This window comes from Thrips palmi, unplaced genomic scaffold (genome assembly GCF_012932325.1).
Source record: "Thrips palmi isolate BJ-2018 unplaced genomic scaffold, TpBJ-2018v1 HiC_scaffold_5, whole genome shotgun sequence".
In the NCBI taxonomy this organism is placed as follows: domain Eukaryota; kingdom Metazoa; phylum Arthropoda; class Insecta; order Thysanoptera; family Thripidae; genus Thrips; species Thrips palmi.
Window position 1 is genome coordinate 2,099,191 of NW_023144632.1, and position 18,013 is coordinate 2,117,203.

The 18,013-nt window shown below is 42.8% G+C and overlaps 1 protein-coding gene across 1 annotated transcript; it reads right to left on the reverse strand.

The window, feature by feature from the left end:
* Positions 1-5,408: 5,408 nt before the first annotated feature.
* LOC117650745 (cholinesterase 1-like) lies at positions 5,409-17,384 on the reverse strand (the record flags this gene model as incomplete). The annotated part of the gene is made up of 4 exons (XM_034394343.1): positions 17,253-17,384; positions 16,693-16,754; positions 14,518-14,701; positions 5,409-5,668 (listed from the first exon to the last, which is right to left on the reverse strand). Coding segments are annotated over exons 1-4 (525 nt in total), but the record flags the coding sequence as incomplete, so codon positions are not given.
* Between the last annotated feature and the right edge of the window lie 629 nt (positions 17,385-18,013).

Consider the following 18,013-nt stretch of genomic DNA (forward strand, 5'->3'; position numbering starts at 1 on the left):
CCGTAGTTTTGTCAAATATACTCGAAACTACAATCCGAGGACAGTTTTGGAATCCTCGTGAATTGGTCTTTCTATAAACATCCGGGTTGTAAAATTAGATCTAAAACTCACTCAGTAAACGCAGCGAATTTATGCGCTTTTTGTTGCGTTTCTTCTTAGCGAATAGATACATGTGACTTTCAAGCCTTCTATGAGAAAAACGAAAAGGCGCATGATAAAATCAAAGGCAGATTTGGATTCGGCACACTTTTTTGAGCTAGGAAAGTGCATTTATTGGAATCTACATAAGGGTTGCGAAACCCGACTTTTTCCCGTCAAAAGTGGTCTTTCCGCCCACTGTGCGCCGCTGAGCACCGAAGGACTGCAAATCAGGCTCCAATTCACGGCGTTTGCTGTGGCCAGATCACAGTGAACACTGGAACCGAGATCACAGTGAACGCCGTGAACTAGTTCACAGCAAACGCCGTGAATTGCATAACAGCAAACATTCGTAATAAATTAACGGCGTTGACAGGACATTTTTTGTAGAGTGAAGGGCATACTTTTACCCTCTATACCGTCCTATACATTCTGACCAGGATTGTGAAGAGTGACTCGCACAAGCAGAGCATCTATTCTGAGCCGCAGGCATTAGAAAACCCAATTTACGGAGAAAGGCAGAATCGGAAATCGAAAGTTGAAAAATCGATTTATCACGTTAAAAAATCGATTTCGGGAAAAATCGATTATCTTGTAACGATTTGTGAATCGACGAATCGAAAATCGATTCGAGTGGCGAAAATGACAACCCTACTTGGGGCCTCTGGGCACTCAGAGGGGCACCCTTTCACACGGTTCGGTACCCGCACTACGAGATTAGAACAAACAATAGGAATGGACTGCTAGCACCTCATGCCTAACTCTCAGGACCAGGAAAAACGTGAAAAAATAGAAAATTCATTCATTTTGACGGCTTTTCTTGTGGCCTTGCGTGCTTGGGGTCCATCCCTATTGGTTGTTCTAAACCCGTAGTGCGGGTTCCCAACTGTGGGAAAGGGTGTCCATCTGAGTGCCTAGAGGCCCCAAGAGACATCACTACTGATAGATTGTCGGAAAAATCCACAATTTGGTGCCCCTGGGAGGTAGGCAAATTGCACGCGGCATCCTAATTCTGTTCGTGGGGCTTGTCTAGTGGTAAAGGCAACCAGCCATGCTGACAGGGTGGACTTGGAGTGGCTGTAGCGGCCTACAAACTGAAACTCTTGCCAATTTGAGCCGAAATTTAGTCACTTTCTGGCCCTGAAAATATCGCAAACCAAAAAGATGGTCAGGCATATTTTTATTCGTAATAAGCGCTAAAAAACAAACAAATCCCCGTTTTGTTTCTGAAAATCGGTCAAAAAATGACCAAGTTACGACTTTTTAGGGGTTCCCAAGAACCCCTATTGTCCGAGGTCCGTGGATTCCTTCCCCCCCCCCTCTCCGATTTTCAAATAAACAACGCTAAACTATTTCAACCATGGAAAAAACGAAAATTCCAATTTTTTTCGAAAATTCATCGTGGAAATTTTCCGTAAACTAGAAAAACATAAATTTGCAACAATCGAAAACGAGAACCGTTAATGATATGAAAAAATGGTTCAAATAAAAAATGTGCCACTCCTCAAAACTAGACCTCCTGGCTCATCAAAAAAACAAGAAATCGTCTGTGTTCTGAGCAAATGGTTAAAACATGAAAAATAATCTCCATGGCAATGGCATGGTCCCATCGTCCCACCCGTCAAAATTTAAAGTCGCCGATAAAGAGAAATCAAAACGCCGTGAAATTCGAAAACGCTAATGCTAACGCATTGCACGGTGTCCCAACGTTGGAACATCTTTAAAGTCTGTCACAAGTAAAAAGTTCGTAGCAGAAACGACGCATCAAATTAATTTTCGTGGGTTGGCACTGATTTGCTTGCTGTCTGCGCCCTTTCGAAAATCGCGAGGCTGAAAAAAAGAGTAGGCGCGCATTGAAACTGCCCCTCCATTGTTGCTGAGGTTGGATTGTTTGGCATGTTGTTAAAGGCTGCGGTTCTCTTGTCATGTTTTCCTCAATTCTGTCGAACAGTTCTTACTCACAACGTAAAAACAGCACGATGGTTGGTTTGACAAACTTTACAAACTCGGGAGGGGTGATTTCGGAACGCGGGTGACTTTCGTTTGGCGAACTTGAGCACTGTAAGTCGCGAGATGGAGTGAGGTGGTCATGGTGTTAACTGAATCAGGTTTGACCAGGCGGTTATTCTATTGGTTAGTTAGAATTAAGCGCATGCGCACTTTGAAATTTTTGGATTTTCTCATTTGACACCTGCACGCTCCAATAAATGGCTATTTTAAAATAGCCAAATGTGAAAATGGGAACACCGTGCAATGCGGTTAGCATTGGAATTTTTTCCTACTAATTCCTATTAATGGCACTGTTAAAAACTTTGAGGGCTCTGCGGAGGTCCTAAAAATCATTTTTTCGAAAAAGGAAAACCACATCTTTTCTTTTTTTCGATGTACAATCCAAATCCGGGAGTCGTTGGACGATCCGAGCAACTTCATTTTTTTGGACCACCTTATAGTACATTCTTATTAGAGCATGCTTCCGAGCACTCTTATTTAAACCATACTTGCTAGGCACCCGCCGAAATAGAGTGTGCCTGGCATGTACTCGCTTAATAAGAGTGTACCTGGGTCATTCTACAGAAATGTTACAATTTCGCAGTTAGAACCGTGAAAAAATAAAAGTTGTCCGATTTCATTCATATTGGGCTTGTTTTTCTTGTTTCGGCATGCAGAATGCGAAACGATATCAAGCGTCACACTTTTCGAGAAAAAAATTTTTCTCCACTGAAATCATAGGGGAAATGTCTACGGAGTTTACATAAATTGACGCCTACGGAGTTTACATTTTGAAGCAAATACCTGGATTGCAGCCGTATGAGTTGGAACAGTAGAACGCGCATACACAGCTGACTAAAGGACCACCAAAGCATTGTTTTTATCCACAATTCGAAAGTTTGACGCACAGGGGATCCGTGGCAAATCGGGTACGGAGTTTACATACAAAAAAAAATACGCGACCCCCTTTTTGAAATTTGGGTACCAATTAGATGCTAGCCATTGGACTCACATCCTTCAAACTTGGTGGCTAGATGTGTTTTTTCATCCGGAATCCATTGTAGTCTTCAGATTGAGGCTGTGACTTCCCGTTTGTCTCCTGTAGTGCCAAACTCGTTACAGTGCACATGTGGATTTTAGGGAAGTAAAAACTTCGGGACAAAAGTTAATTCTGTGCAGGCACAAAGCTTCAAACTTTTTACTAAAGTCAGTGGGATTAAGTTAAAGTATAAAAGTGCCTTAGCAAATAGAGCCGTCGAGAATGATTGTCCTGCGTCTCGTTTAGACATACGAGAGGCGCAAACTTAGTGAACTACGCATCGGGACGGCCACGGAGTTTACATTTTGCACCTTCCGGAGGCCACAGCCATCTGAAAACCTCAGAAACTTTCAAACCCAATAGTGGATCATTTTGAAGCACAAAAAGCACCATCTCACCGCGCAAACCGCGTCTTTCTAGGACGAACCGTTTCGTCACAAAGGGGCAGGGACATCAAATTGTAACATTTCTGTAGAATGACCCACCTGCAAGTACACTTAAACTGGCCCATGCTTTTAGATAGGACTTATCCAGTGTATTTTAGCGTGTACTTGCAGGTGCACTCTTATCTAGCGTGTACATGCCAGGCACAGTTTTTAAGCGAGTGCCTAGCAAGTATGCAGGAAATAAGAGTGTGCGTGGAAGCATGCTGTTATAAGATTGTAATATGTACACACTTCAGTGTGTACTTCAGTGTTACGGTCGCGGAAACCACAACAAAAACAGCACGGAATTGAAAAAAATATTACCTGATGTGTCATTGGGGTTGCTGCGTGTATCTTCTACAGTTGGAACGAACGGAGCGATGAGTCCAGCCGCGGTCTCCTAGTGTCAGGAAGATGACGTGGAATAAGACAATGACTGCGACACTGCTTAACGAATGTGACGTCATATTTGTCAGATTGGTAATCGAGGCAGCAACCACTCGTGAAATCCTGTGCACACTCTATTGGTCGAAATCTTGCGTGAAATCGGTATAGAATTTTGGTGGAATCCCCTCGAAATCTGGTTCAAACTCGTTAAATCCCATCAAAATCTCGCGAAATCTGGCATTATTTTAAGACGTAATCCTCAGAAATCTCGGCGAAATCCCTACTTTCTACTATATAAGATACTCCTTTGTACGAAAGAAAAATTCAAGTTGTTGCCCCCTTGTTAATATAGTCACGTTGGATATGAGGTCACATTCGTTTGAATGTTTGATCTGCGTTTAAACACATGCGACATCCTCACTACACGGGTGAGTCACATTTCAACGAATGTCACTTGAACTTGACAAAGTTCGCATTCAAACGAATATTACGTTACTTTCGTTGAATAACAGTAAACCATGGCAAGGTCAACACGAAATAGGCATGTCTGCTGGTTTACAGGCTATTTAGTCCCAGGGAGTCTCTGTGAAAACCAGGAACAGTTTTCGTTGTGAATGTGGATCAAAAGCTTTAATTTCAGAGTTCTTCCAGAGACTTTGATTAATTCTTCTTGGTGAAACAGGCCACTTTAACTCCAAGGGTAGGACGAACGTGTGGACACACTGCAAATCAAGTGGCAAGTTTGTTTGGCACAAAATTGACTAGCCGTTTTTAATGTCAAAAATATCGGCAAGTCAAGCCTGGCCTGGCCTTGAGGGAGATACTTCACACCTTACCAAAATTCGGCATTGCAAGTGTCACAGTTCTAATACTGGCAAGGGCAAGCCGTGTCGAACGCCAAAAGTTGGCACAAGGCGTTGGGGCCCAATGCCGAATTTCGGTAAGCCGTCTTGAATGCCAAAATTTGGCAGGCCCTGACCAATTTTGTGTCGAGCAAATTTGCAAGTGGACGTGCAGTGAATAGTTTGCGGTATGGAAGGGCATAGTCTCCATAACTTCGTGTTTCACCAGTGCTTCTCTCATTCCAGGACCATGACATTACGTTGAAAAGAATGAGATAAATTGTTCCGTTCCTTTCGAGCCTAGTGTCACAATAATTTGAATGTGAATAAGGTTATTTATGGCCGATTCACATCCAAACGAATGTGACACAAGGCCCGAAAGAAACGCAACATGAGGTGACATTCATTTCGACGTGACGTCACGTTCCAGGAACATGCGTGCACACGTACCTCGTTGTCAAACACGAGGTAGGAGGCCTCGATGAGCTCGCGCGGCGTCTTGGTGCGCAGGAAGGCGACCAGGCCGTCGGGCGAGGCACACTGTGCGCCACAGCCCAGCAGGCTGCCCAGGCGCCCGGCCCTGGCGCTGGCCTCGGCCGGCGTGGCGAAGGCCCAGGCGTTGAGCGCGCACCCGCTGAGCTGCACTGCGCGGTGGAACAGCCCCCGCGACCCCGGCGACATGGCGTGGTAGTGCACCGCCGCGCCGCCCGCGCTGTGGCCCAGCAGCGTCACCGAGGAGGGGTCGCCGCCGAAGCGACGGATGTTGCGCTGCACCCACTGCAGGGCCAGCGCCTGGTCCTTGAGCCCCGCGTTGCCCGGCGCGTCCCGCGACCCCGCCGCCAGGAAGCCTGCAGCAGCAACAACACTGTACGAGGGGTGGTTGGACACACGGCCAGCACAGCAAACACTGAACGAATGTGACGTCACATTCGTTTGAATGTGAATTTGGCGCGGGGGTAACGACTGGTAAATTTCGTGTCAGCCGGATTACGGATTACCCCCAAATTACCTCCAGATCACAACAAATAAATTCCTGGATTACCTTTGGATTTGGCAAGATTACCCCGGATCACCCCAAAATTTTCCCGAATTACCCCGGATTAACTCAAAATTTATGGTCATCCGGATAAGGGATTTCCAATTTGCTGTCAGCCGGATTCCCGAAGTCGTTACCTCCTCGGAATTTTGTCACGTTCGTTCCAATACGATCATATTTGTTTGAATGTTCATTGCCGTTCAAACGAATGTGACACCAGGGATGATACCCAAACCGAAATGATACCATGACTGTTACGACAACAGTTTGCACTTATGATTAAAACTCAAAAAATGTTGCACCTGGAACCAAATGAAGAGCTTTTCCTTGTTGATCAAGGCGTACCGGAGTTTTGTTCCCATATAAGCCAAGTCCAAATTCCGCTTCCCTGAGTTTTGTTCTTTTTGGGGCCTAAATCAACAAAACTCAGGGAAGCGGAATTTGGACTTGGCCCATATGGGAACAAAACTTCGGTACGCCTTGATCAACAAGGGAAAGCTGTTCCCTCGGTTCCAGGTGCTACACTTTTTGAGTTTCAGTCATGTGGGCAAACTGTTGTCGTAACGGCCCTGGTATCGTTTCGGTTTGGGTATCATCCGTGTGTGACACCCGATTAAAACGGCCGAGTCACGTTCCAACGAATGTGACATCGTTTTCAAGCGAACGTGACAAAATTCACATTCCAGCGAATGTGACGTCTTATTCGTTGGCAACAGTGAAGTCAGATCCTGGATTCACAGTGACTCTCTGGAAATCGCCTATGCCGTTACTGTAGGCCAAAAGCAGGAACCGTTTTTTGTGCAACCATGGAAGACTCTTATCGTTTTACGGCGACACTGGTGAAGCAAAGGAGTAAAAAGTGTAAGGACTATTGCATATTGTGAATAGGAGGGCGGGCCTAAGTCACGATGGTACATCGATAACTTTGCTTTACCCGCTCACGGTGTGTGTGATGCGAGCGGGCCGAAGGACCGGACCTTCGACTGGCCAAGTTGGGTCTGATGCGAGGGCCGAAGGCCCGAGAAAAGGCCGCCGGCAGGCCAAGCTGGGACGGCGGCCCCCTGTCGAACCGAGTTGCCGGCGGCGCAGCGAAGCGGAGCTGGCAACTCGGTTCGACGGAAGGGCGCACAGTGGGATAGAAACCCGAAAACGTGGCCAAAATACCCTAAAATGAAACGTGTCCCAGGCCTCTCATAACAGCCTGCGTGCAATGTTAATATCCCAAAACTTCAATATCCAAAATATTTCAGATAGGAATCGACCCATAGAGCTTCCAGTGCCGTCGGAAAAGGAAAAAAAAAATTAAACGAAAATTTTGTGAAAAATAAGCAAAAATTGCTTTATTTAGGCACTGTTTATGACCTGTTTGCACCTTCCCAGATAAAAAGGATTATCCCGTTTAAAGTCCGTTTCTTCCTGAACAAATTTGGGCGTAACAAAAAAGTCTGTAGCCCCAAAGGTGCCTACAAAGTGATTTAAGTAAAACATTCCATTAATTTCATAAAAATCGACAAGATATATTCAATTGACTATAACTAAATTTAACGGCGGTTCACGGTGAAACGGTTTGCGGGAGATCACGCACCAATATGTCGACTACAAGTAGCGAAAATAAATCTTGCTCCAAAGTGCTCCATTTTTAATGCCGTGCGAAATTGTAGAGCTAAATTTAAGGGGAAATCGCGAGAATTTACTAAGTTTTTATTTCTGCAATAAAAAAAAACACTTCAAAAAACAAAAGAAACTGAAGTTGTATTCATTATTGCGTCCGTATTAATAACGTCGAGGGGCACCTTGAGAGGTTGCCGACGACGTCCTTCCGTGTCCCCCATGACGACCCCCGCGTTTGAGCTGGCCATCGAGACCGTCAGGACCCGCATAGGGTGTGAAAACCGTTTTTTCCTGCGGCCACCAGTTTCCGAGATACGAGGACGTACCACGAGGTCGCCGTCGAGGCCGACGAGGAAGTCGTACAAGTTTGGTGTCCAAAGAGGCCATGACGGCGAACGGCGACCCATTTGGAGTCCGGGACTTTTTATGACGGAATTCTCTTCGTGGGTTCTTGAGCTCTCAGGAACTCGATACTGGCCAAGATCTGCGCAGCGGTTTGTCCAGGATGGCGACGAACATCTCGATGTGGGTCGATTTGAAGTTTTTTTTTTTTAGTTCGTCGCCATCCTGGACAAAAGGCTGCGCAGATCTTGGCCAACATCCAGTTCCTGAGAGCTCAAGAACCCACGAAGAGAATACCGTCATCAAAAGTCCCGGACACCCAAAAGGGGTTTACGGGCACGGGCATAGCCTCTTTGGCCTCCAAACATTGTACGACTTCCTCGTCGGCCTCGTCGGCGACCTCGTGGTACGTCCTCGTATCTCGGAAACTGGTGGCCCTAGGAAAAATCGGTCTTCAGGCCGTTTTATGTTGGTCAAGGTCTCCATGGCCAGTCAAATACGAGGGTCACATTTGGGTTTTTTTAGCGGAATTGAAATTTTTTTCCCCCAAAACCTACGAAATTATGTGCCACGTGACAAATTTTTGGGCATTTTTTGAAATTTACCCCCCCTGACCCCCCCCCTGGATATTTTTAAAATTGAATTTTGTTTACAGATTTGAAGTCCTGGACTCTCAATCTATAGGAAATGATGCGTCGCACATGTATATGAGCATTTTTAAAATTTACCCCCCCCCGATCCGCCCCTGGATATTTTCAAAATTAAATTTTGTTTACAGATTTGAAATCCTGGACCCCAATCAATAGGAAATGATGCATCGCACATGCATTAGAGCATTTCTTAATTTGCCCCCTCCCCGATCCGCCCCTGAATATTTTCAAAATTGAATTTTGATTGCAGATTTGAATACCTTGACCCCAAAAACCCTTACACTCCAAAAATTACGCACTTGCCGTTTAAGATGCGTCTGCAAATCAATTTTGGCCACGTTTTCGGGTTTCTATCCCACTGTGGGGCGGGCCCTAGCTTGTTTTGGTATGTAACAAATACACCTTGAAATGATTTTTTAAATGTGATTGAGGTACCCACCATAGCCAGACATCTCAGGAAGGCTGTCACCAAATTTCGTTGTTCGAGGTCAAACCGTTAGGCGTCCAGCGCTGCAAGCGTGCGAAATGGTCTGACCTTACACTCAAAAATGCGTTTTCAACGAAAGCGCTGTACTGCCCTGGCGGATTGACTTTGTGTTGTTTTATACTTTATCTGTTAAAAAATGAACAATTTTTCTCTTTCCGTTTGGTTTTTGTGGCGTTTTTACAAAAGCACTGTTTTTGGAGTGATGTCCACCCTTAATCACAGATTATATTGATCAAATGATTTAACTCAGTGAAATTTGCCTGCGTTTAGGATAAGTTCATTTTATTTTCAGAACGCCCAATAAAGATCTTTTGAAAAGGACCGGTCGATGCCACATTCCTGGAATGAGGGTATGCAAAAAAATAATTGCCATGTTTTCGGCGATGACAGGTAAGAGTAATCGTATAAATACAAGCTTCGTTAGCAAGCTTAGGTTGCTTTCGACGTGAGTCAAACCAAGAAATCAAACCACTATTCGACGGCTCATATTCTGAAGATCTTATCTGGGCGTTACCCCCAAGAGAATCTTATTTTAAACGCAGGTGAATTTCACTTAGTTTGATTATTTGATATAGCTACAAATCAATACAATTTGCAAATAAATTCACTTATGTCTGACGATGATAGATCGAAGAAACCAATGCACAGTGGGCTGGCGGAGCGAAATCTGACATTTAATTCGATTGTGACCGACTGGGTTGCACTTTTGCTATAATTTTAGTACCGATCGATTCGTCCTAAGACGCTTTGTCGATCTGCTTACGTTTCTTTAGTGTACAGGGTAGTGTATTTTGCAATAGTGACAAAAAGTGTTCAAAAACTTATTTTTTGCCATCAGTTCCCATTTGTAAACAGAGTCCAGGCCAAAAATAGGAAAGCAGACCTAACAGGGTACTTCCAAAATCAAAATTAGCAAAAAACGTAAAAAAAATATAAATTTTGACTCAAAATTATTTTTTTAACAAATTCTTAAAAACCGTCAGATTTTACATGAAAACAATGAAGATTGAAAGCAAAAGGCTCCCAATGCCATGAACACCGATAAAATACGCAAAAATATGCGGTTATGAACAAAAATAAGGACAGAATCTGTGAATTTGTGTAAAAAGTGGTGGCGTTAGACGCATCGCATTCTCGTTGGAGCCTCGATGAGCCTTTGATTAAAGTTGGCCCTGGTAGAGGAGGGTCCAATGTACATTTAGGCGTAGAGATCTCCGTCGGGACAAGTAGGAGTCGTTTTGAAACTCAAGTTTAAAATTAAGAAAAAACCTTAAATTCGCAGATTTAACAAGTTTCTAAAATAGGTGTTAACACATGCCACCGAGGAAAAATTGAGTCTAGTTTATGTCCACATGTTCAGTGTGATACCTAAACAAGAGGTCACGTTGAAAACCGGGACGAAAAATACGAGGTGGCTGGAGGAAAATCGTTTCGGCATATGTGTCATTTTTATGATCCACAAGCGGAACGTCAAAAGCCTCAAAATACACTGAAAAAAAAGTGTAGTTAAATTTACCACACTGATCCTAGGTAAACGAGCATTAGTTGATATGACTAGAATTCTAGTCATTTTCACTAGATTTTTAGTTGCATCTACCAGTATGGGTGTGGTAACATTTACCAGCCATCTAGTTAAAAATTCTGGTAGATTTTACTAAACTGTATTGTAATTGTCACCACACTTAAAATCCAGTTAAATTTGATAATTTTGTAACGTACTGCATCCACACAGTCCCCAGCAACCTTCAAAGTTCCGCTTTGAGCCGAAAATCCCTCCTTGATCATAGCATGAGATGAGCGGCCGGACGACGCACAGAGTCCTCAGGTGACGGAGCCGTAGACCCACATGTGGCGTGATAGCGCAGTGGTAACGAGCTTGGCTCGTATGAAGAAGGTTCGGAGTTCGACTCCGGGCAGCGCTGAGGCGAAAAGCGATCGCGATTCAAAGTTGCGTGATGCTTGCACATGAACTTGAACGTCACCTTCATTTTCACATTTTCTTTCTCTTTTTCTTCTTTATTTAGGCTATATTTTAACTAAAAAATTTAGTTATTTTTACCACACGAGGGTGCTGGCGGCATTGTGAGGATAACCAGAATTCTGGTAATTTTTACCAGACGGACGCTAACTAGGCAGTGTGGTATTTGTTACTAGAATTCTAGTTGGTTCCTATTTTACTACACATTCTGGTAAATGGCACTAAAATTCTGGTTGGCCTAACTAAACTTTTTTTTCAGTGTACAAAGTTTTCAGGTGCCATTCTCACTGTGATACGGCTAGTATATCTAGCTGGTATGTTCATTTCCTTGAAGACTGAACCTTTTCGAACACCATCTCGTACAAATCCGATGCAAAAAATAACTTTGAAAAACTGAATTAAATGTCGGTTTTGCCAATCTCAGCCCACTGTGCAATGGTGCATGTAGAAATTTTTTCCGCTTTCTCTCGTATTCTTTCCAAATAATCAAACTGCATTTAAGATACGATTTTCTGGGAGGAAACGCCCAGATAAGATCTTTTGAATTGGACCCCTCGTATTGCGTTATTGCCTGCGTAACAAAACATATTATTTGGAATTATGTTGGGTTCACCTGGGCCCGGGCCCAGGTGCGAATTTGGTGCGAATATTTTCTACATAATACAAACGCAATTCGTTAAAGTATCTATAAGGTAGAGTGAGGTCTCAAAGATTTGGTATGAAGTTAGCTGCACCACCATAATAAAGACAGTTTTCTCAATTATATAGACAATCTTCATCACTCAACTTTAAGAGTGGGGGAAGTGGACGTTTTGGTCCGCACCGGGGATCCTTAACTTCTAACATCTTGTCAAAAGGGTAAGTTATTTTTTTATGTCTCGAATTTGTGTAGATATACGTTTGCAAAGTACTTTCACAAGTCCGTACCCTTTACCTTTAGCGAACATTGTCTTATGCTAGGTTTTGAAAGCAGTGTTAGTTAAATGTTGAGTTAAGGTTACTGTAAAGTGAAAAAATGTGAAATATCATTTTCCACAATAGTTGTGGCATCATGTTTGTATTTTGGTTTTTAGTTGCTTACTATAAAATGAACTTAAACCCAAAGTTGAGGAACACAACTCCCATTAGTTTCTGAGTTATTGAAGTTTACGTAACAAATTTAGTCGTTTCTCCTAAATTCTCCTTGCGATGAACCAAAAGTTGTCGAGACTTGATTTTTGTTTTACAAGCTCTTTATTGCTTTGTCTATCTTGTAGCAAAGCCGGATTTCCAAATTTCCAACATCAAACAGGAGTTTTTCTCAAAAAACTAAAAAAATTACCAAAATTTTACTAAATTTAGTAAAAAAAGAAAATCACATTTTTCTAAAACAAATTCCAGCTATCCTATGCATATATTGTCAAATCCGGCTTTGCTAGTTTGTTTGCATGTACATTGAACTTCAAAATAAAAAATCACACCTCCGTAAACTTTTTGGTTCATCGCAAGGAGAATTTTTAGTAAACGACTAAAATAACATTAAAACCCTCATAACTTTGGAACTAATGGGAGTTGGGAGTCCAGTCTGTGGCTGTAAAAGTTTTTCATAGTAAGCAACTAAATCACCAAAAACCAAAGCACTGCCACCTATACTTTGGAAGATAGTTTTTTCACCTTACAGTAACCTTAAGGGGGGACCCTGGTGAAAAAATCGCCATAATTCCAAAAAATAGTATTTTTAAAATTCATAGATAAAAATGTGCAAAGAAGATTCAGATTCCACAGGTTGAACACCTTCAAGCTTAGTGGGTACTTTCTTTATCATTTGGAAGGAAAGAACAATGAGATCAGTTGTCGTTGGCTCCTCCAACTTCACAGCTTTGCTCAGTCAACAAAAAAATTTGTCGTAAAAAGACTTCCTGCGTTCCTGGTTGACACCTACAGGAGTCGTCTTGCATGGACTGTATTCATAGATGACTAATAGACAAATTTTAGTGACGGAATCTTGATATCAGCCCTACTTTTTTTTAACACACCTAATAGTTTGAAAAAAGGGGAAAAAATCACTTTTTTAAGGGGGAACACCAGTGAAAATGCAGAGGTTTCGAAAAACGATCATTCTGAGAAAAGTAACCTATGTATTCGATTGATATTATATTCTTTGCTCAAAATTATATCAAAGGAAAGAAAAATCAGTATGGGAGGGCAGGGTGGCGATGGCAAGACGGAGCGCCAGTGCACTTCATTTTTCTGCGACCTTGCTTCACTCCTGCCACGATTCCGCCTCTCTAGATTGAGCCTTGAGCACGGGATTTGAAAATTTCTCAACAGGACACTTGTGGCTATGGTCTGAACCACGGGCATGCTAAAAGAATGACTTTGAATTTGTTTTTTCAGAAGGCAAAAATAGAGACAAATTTTTTAACCAATTTTTTCGCGCTTTCATGGCTGCTGCTCACGTTCTACGTATGGAATGGCCATTTCCGAGGTTCAGACCATAGACGCTATTTTTACAAACATTTTGCCGCAAACCGCATTAAATTATCTCAATTTTTGCGCCCGTGAGAGTGGCACAAAGGTACAAAAAAGGTGTTTTGAGTAAAAGCCCTTTTAGTAGAAACACTGATTTGACGTGTTTTTTTTTCGAATTATAAATGCGCCTTATGACGTATTTTAGTTCGGTTTGCGCCAAAATGTTCTCTTTTACAACTGCGTTTGGTTGGTTCAAGGGTTTTGTTATTGGACTTTAAGTGGAAAACCTGAACGTTAACAATTGGTCTAAAATTTGCAAAAGTAATTACCTTTCTAGCAACTGAAAAAATGTGCACGAGCCAAAGTTATTGGAATTTTGGGGTGGAGTTTGCGGCGTTCGACTCGGGATGAATAGCAGAAAAATAAGATAAAATAAAAAAGAAGGCCAAAATTTGACGATTTTCACTGGTGTGCCCCCTTAAATGTTAAAATTTGAAAACTCATATCTCAGGACAGAAGTTGAATTTGAAAATTCCGTCACTAAAATCTCTTCTATACATCTTTAGAATAACCCAAAAAAAATTTCATGACTTTCCGTCTCAATGAAAGACGCAGGAAGATTTTTCCCCAACGCTCTAAAAAACACTTAAAAGCCACTTTTCTCAGAGACCGTTCAACATTATGGATTGAATTTTGTTTTGGGAACTCAACATAATGAACCTAATAATTAAGCAAAGTTTCAACTTTCTGGGATTATTTTGAAGCCTACTTGAAAGTTTCACCAGGGTCCCCCCTTAAGTTAAGGATCCTTGCGCAAATGTTCAGTTGGCGGCGTGCAAATATGACGTCATCTCTTTAAGGGATGGGCCGGGGGGGGGGGAATCGGTTTCACGTAACCTACCCATGTATTTAAGATAGGGGGCCGTACCCCCTCAGTGGCCGTCCCCCTCCCCAAAAAAAAAGAAAAAAGAAGAAAAAAGACATAATATTTGCACGCCGCCTACTGCCGATTTGGGGGCAGTTTTATTTTGAACGGCCGGTTCTTGGCGATTCCAAACTGCATCGCTAAAAACGACTTTGGATCATCGCCTTTGGATCGGCCGCGTTGGAGTGCCCCGGCTGCGCACGCCGGCGAGACTGACCGAGGGCGCCCAGGCGGTACTGCACGGTGACCAGCACCACGTCCTCGCGGAGCAGGAAGTCCGGCCCGTAGATGTGGCTGTTGGCCGTGCCGGTGTAGAAGGCGCCGCCGTGCAGAAACACCACCACGGGGCTCAGCTTGGCGCTCCCCAGGTCCTCGTCGTCCTCCGAGCCCGCCGCGCGAATCTGCAGAAACAAAAGACTGCCGTTAGGATGCTCGACCCTATAAACTCAGAGAATCCAAACGCAAAATGTACAGCGTCAATTGGTGAAAGACGTTTGAAGTAGTTCTCAAAGCAAAAGGTGCGCACCGGTAAAACTGGTAGGCACTTTGTACCGTACACAGAGAAAATTTTGCCTTCACCTAATGACAATTTCAAGGCGAATTTTCCTTTCAGGAATTTCATCTTAACAACTGACGTCTGTCACGCCCATGCAATGAGTAGAGCATGCGAACATTTGACTTTTGCAATTAACGTTATATCTGCATCTCGTAAACGGCTAGAGATAGAGAAGTTATTCATAGGGATGACCCCATATGAAATTAAATTTGAGATGAAGTCAACCATATGAATAATCTCTGGCCGTACGAGATACAGAAATAACGTTAATTCCAAAGGAATGTTAGCACGCTCTGGTAATGAGACCAGGATCTCTGATAAAACTGTTATAAATTTGTGATGAATTTGTCATCATCTAGAAGTAACGAAAATATGATCTAAAATTTGTCATCAATGACAGCAAATTTCTACTGTCCATGTCCGCTGGACTCTTTATGTCTAGCAATGTAAATGCGTAAGGGAAATCAATATTTCTTCATAATACAAGTCTGGTTTTATTTCATTTTTTGATCAAGAGAGAACTGAATTTCCAAGTGTGGGACAGGCTTGCACTAGATAACGTGGGACAAACTGTCCCACGTTTGCAAGAGTGGGACAGTCACACGCTTACAAGCGTGCGACAAACCGTGTCCCACGCTTGTAATCGTGGGACATTTTGTCCAACGTTATCTAGTGCATGCCTTTCCTACACTTGGATTTTCAGTGAGCAGCCTTCAGCACGCAGCGAAAATCTAAGTTCCTATTACTATTTGCCACTTCCTATTGCCAGTTCCTTTTGCCTTTTGATTTAATTTGAACGAACCTAACACTCTCATTCCAGAAGAAGGAAATCACGTTGACACAGGAGTGACATAATGTCACGCTACGTTGAGCATTGTGTCCCGCTCGTCAAGATGATTCTCAGCGGTAAATTGATCCAGGAAACGGAAGACTTACTTATGTCTCCAAATTGAGTTTTTATCTTACAAGGTAGGTTTACGCCAGACCGCGTCTTGTCGTAACAGGCTTCGCGATGTCTCGCTGCCTGTTCCTCCAATCCACGCCTGGCGTACCTACCTTGGCCTGCGGCGCTAGCCTGCCTGCGGCAGGCAATAGCTTGTCCATTGTCGGTTATTTTTTAACTTGTTGAATGGTGAGGGGCTCCGCCCCCCAGACCCCCCTACATTCTAAAAAGAGTTGTTTTATCTAAAGATAACACGATCTTGACCCTTGTCACTTTTTAACTTGTCGAGGCTGGGGGGCTCCGCCCCCCAGACCCCCCTTTCTCCAAGCCGGAAGTGATCTTTCTGCAGAAAGCTCTATTTTTCGCCGTTTTTTAGGTGTTTTTCGGCTATAAAAACTGAACCAGTCGAGCTAGGATGGTGAAATTTCGCGTGTGCCGAGCCAAGGATATACCCAAGAAGTGTGCAAAATCTCACCGAGATCGGCGAAGCCGTTCAGGAGGAGTAGTGCACACAGACACACAGACAGACAGACAGACAGACATGAAAAACTTTTCAACCCCACTGGAGTAACAGGCTTCGCTATCGCTCAGCCAATTATTGTGCCTCAAGGTGGTTTGCATCATTACACCCAATGGTTTTACCCAATTATTAACAGTTTATGAGAAAATCCACATAAAAATCGATATAACTCAACTTGACCCCGTTTAGGATCAAAATTTCATCGAAAGATGGAATCCACTTAACTCCATTGCACAAAATGGTGAAAGGAGGTAACTCAACTTGTGCCTTTAGGAATCTTATGTAAAAAGAATCAACTTAACTTGACCCATCAAAATTTGGAAAAAGAGGTATCTCCGAAAATGTACCACAGCAATACAGACTCTATACAGACCTCAGCTCCACTAGAGTTGTGTCCAAATTCGGCCTTGTTTGGTAGAACTAGGTGAACATGCACTGCAAGAAAAATTGTGAATAGTACAACAAATGTACAACAAAAACTGTACAATTACAGTAGATCAGGCATTGCAAAAAGTACAACGAGAATTGTACAAACCACAACGAGGCCTGGACTGCACAGGACTTGTCATGCCGGTCCCATTGTGCTTTGTACAACAATTGTTAATTAATTCTTGTACTTTGAAAGAACAACAAAAACCTGATAAAAAAATTGCCACAAATTTGTGTACATTTGTTGTGGTTTTTTCTTGCAGTGTGGTTCCGTAGTCCATTCCGACGTAAAGATTTAACTCACAGAAACCGTCTTTAGAAGGATGCTACAGTTTTGGAAATATTTACATATGTTTCTTAGGCTTTCTTAAAGATATGCAATTGCATCATTCATCTGATAAGCAGGGCGAAGATAAAGTTTACCCTGCAAACATTTTTTTTGTTTCTCCAGAAAGATGATAATAATTGAATTATTCCTTTCTTTCGCTTTCATGGATCAATTACGGCATAGCATTGAAGGCATTTGGAGTGTGTCCGGTGGCTGGCTCGACCTGTTTGGTGTACACGTTGAGGAACAGGCAGTCCTCCTGCTGCGCCCAGAAGCGTTGGATCTGCTGCCACAGCCGCGGCAGCGAGGACACGATGTTCCAGGCGCGGCGCAGCGACGGCAGCTCCATCTGCAGGCATTCGTGCAAGCAACACTGTTATTCTAAGTGTGATAGTAAAATATTCTTGTGAACTTGGTCAGGACGTTAGAAAACTGTCTGAAATCGTGAACAAAATTCGCGCACCTCTGAATGCTAAAAACGTATTCTGACGCTGAGTAGAACTCAGGCAACCAATATCAGAGTAAGTTTTCCGAATCACAGCTTTTGGAGGAGCGCGAACTTTGATACGGATTTCGGACATGTTTCTGACCTTCTCACAAAATTCACGCGAGTGAACTCATTTCACATTACAATATTATTGTAAATGCATTGTTATACTCTCAGTTTCGTGCAGGAACAGGAGGTTTACGATTATTTCGACATTATCGTGTTGACGTTAGGATGCATTAATAGGGCTATTAAAAATTTTTGTTTGAAAAAATAACAATTTTATCAGTAACTTACTGACATTTCGACGGGTCCTATTCAAAAGGTCTTATATGTATGGACGTTCCCTCTAAGAGAATCTTATTTTAAACGCAGCCAATTTTTACTTGGTTTGATCATTTGATACAGCTACAAACCAATACAAATTGTAGAGTAGTCCAATTTAAGAAA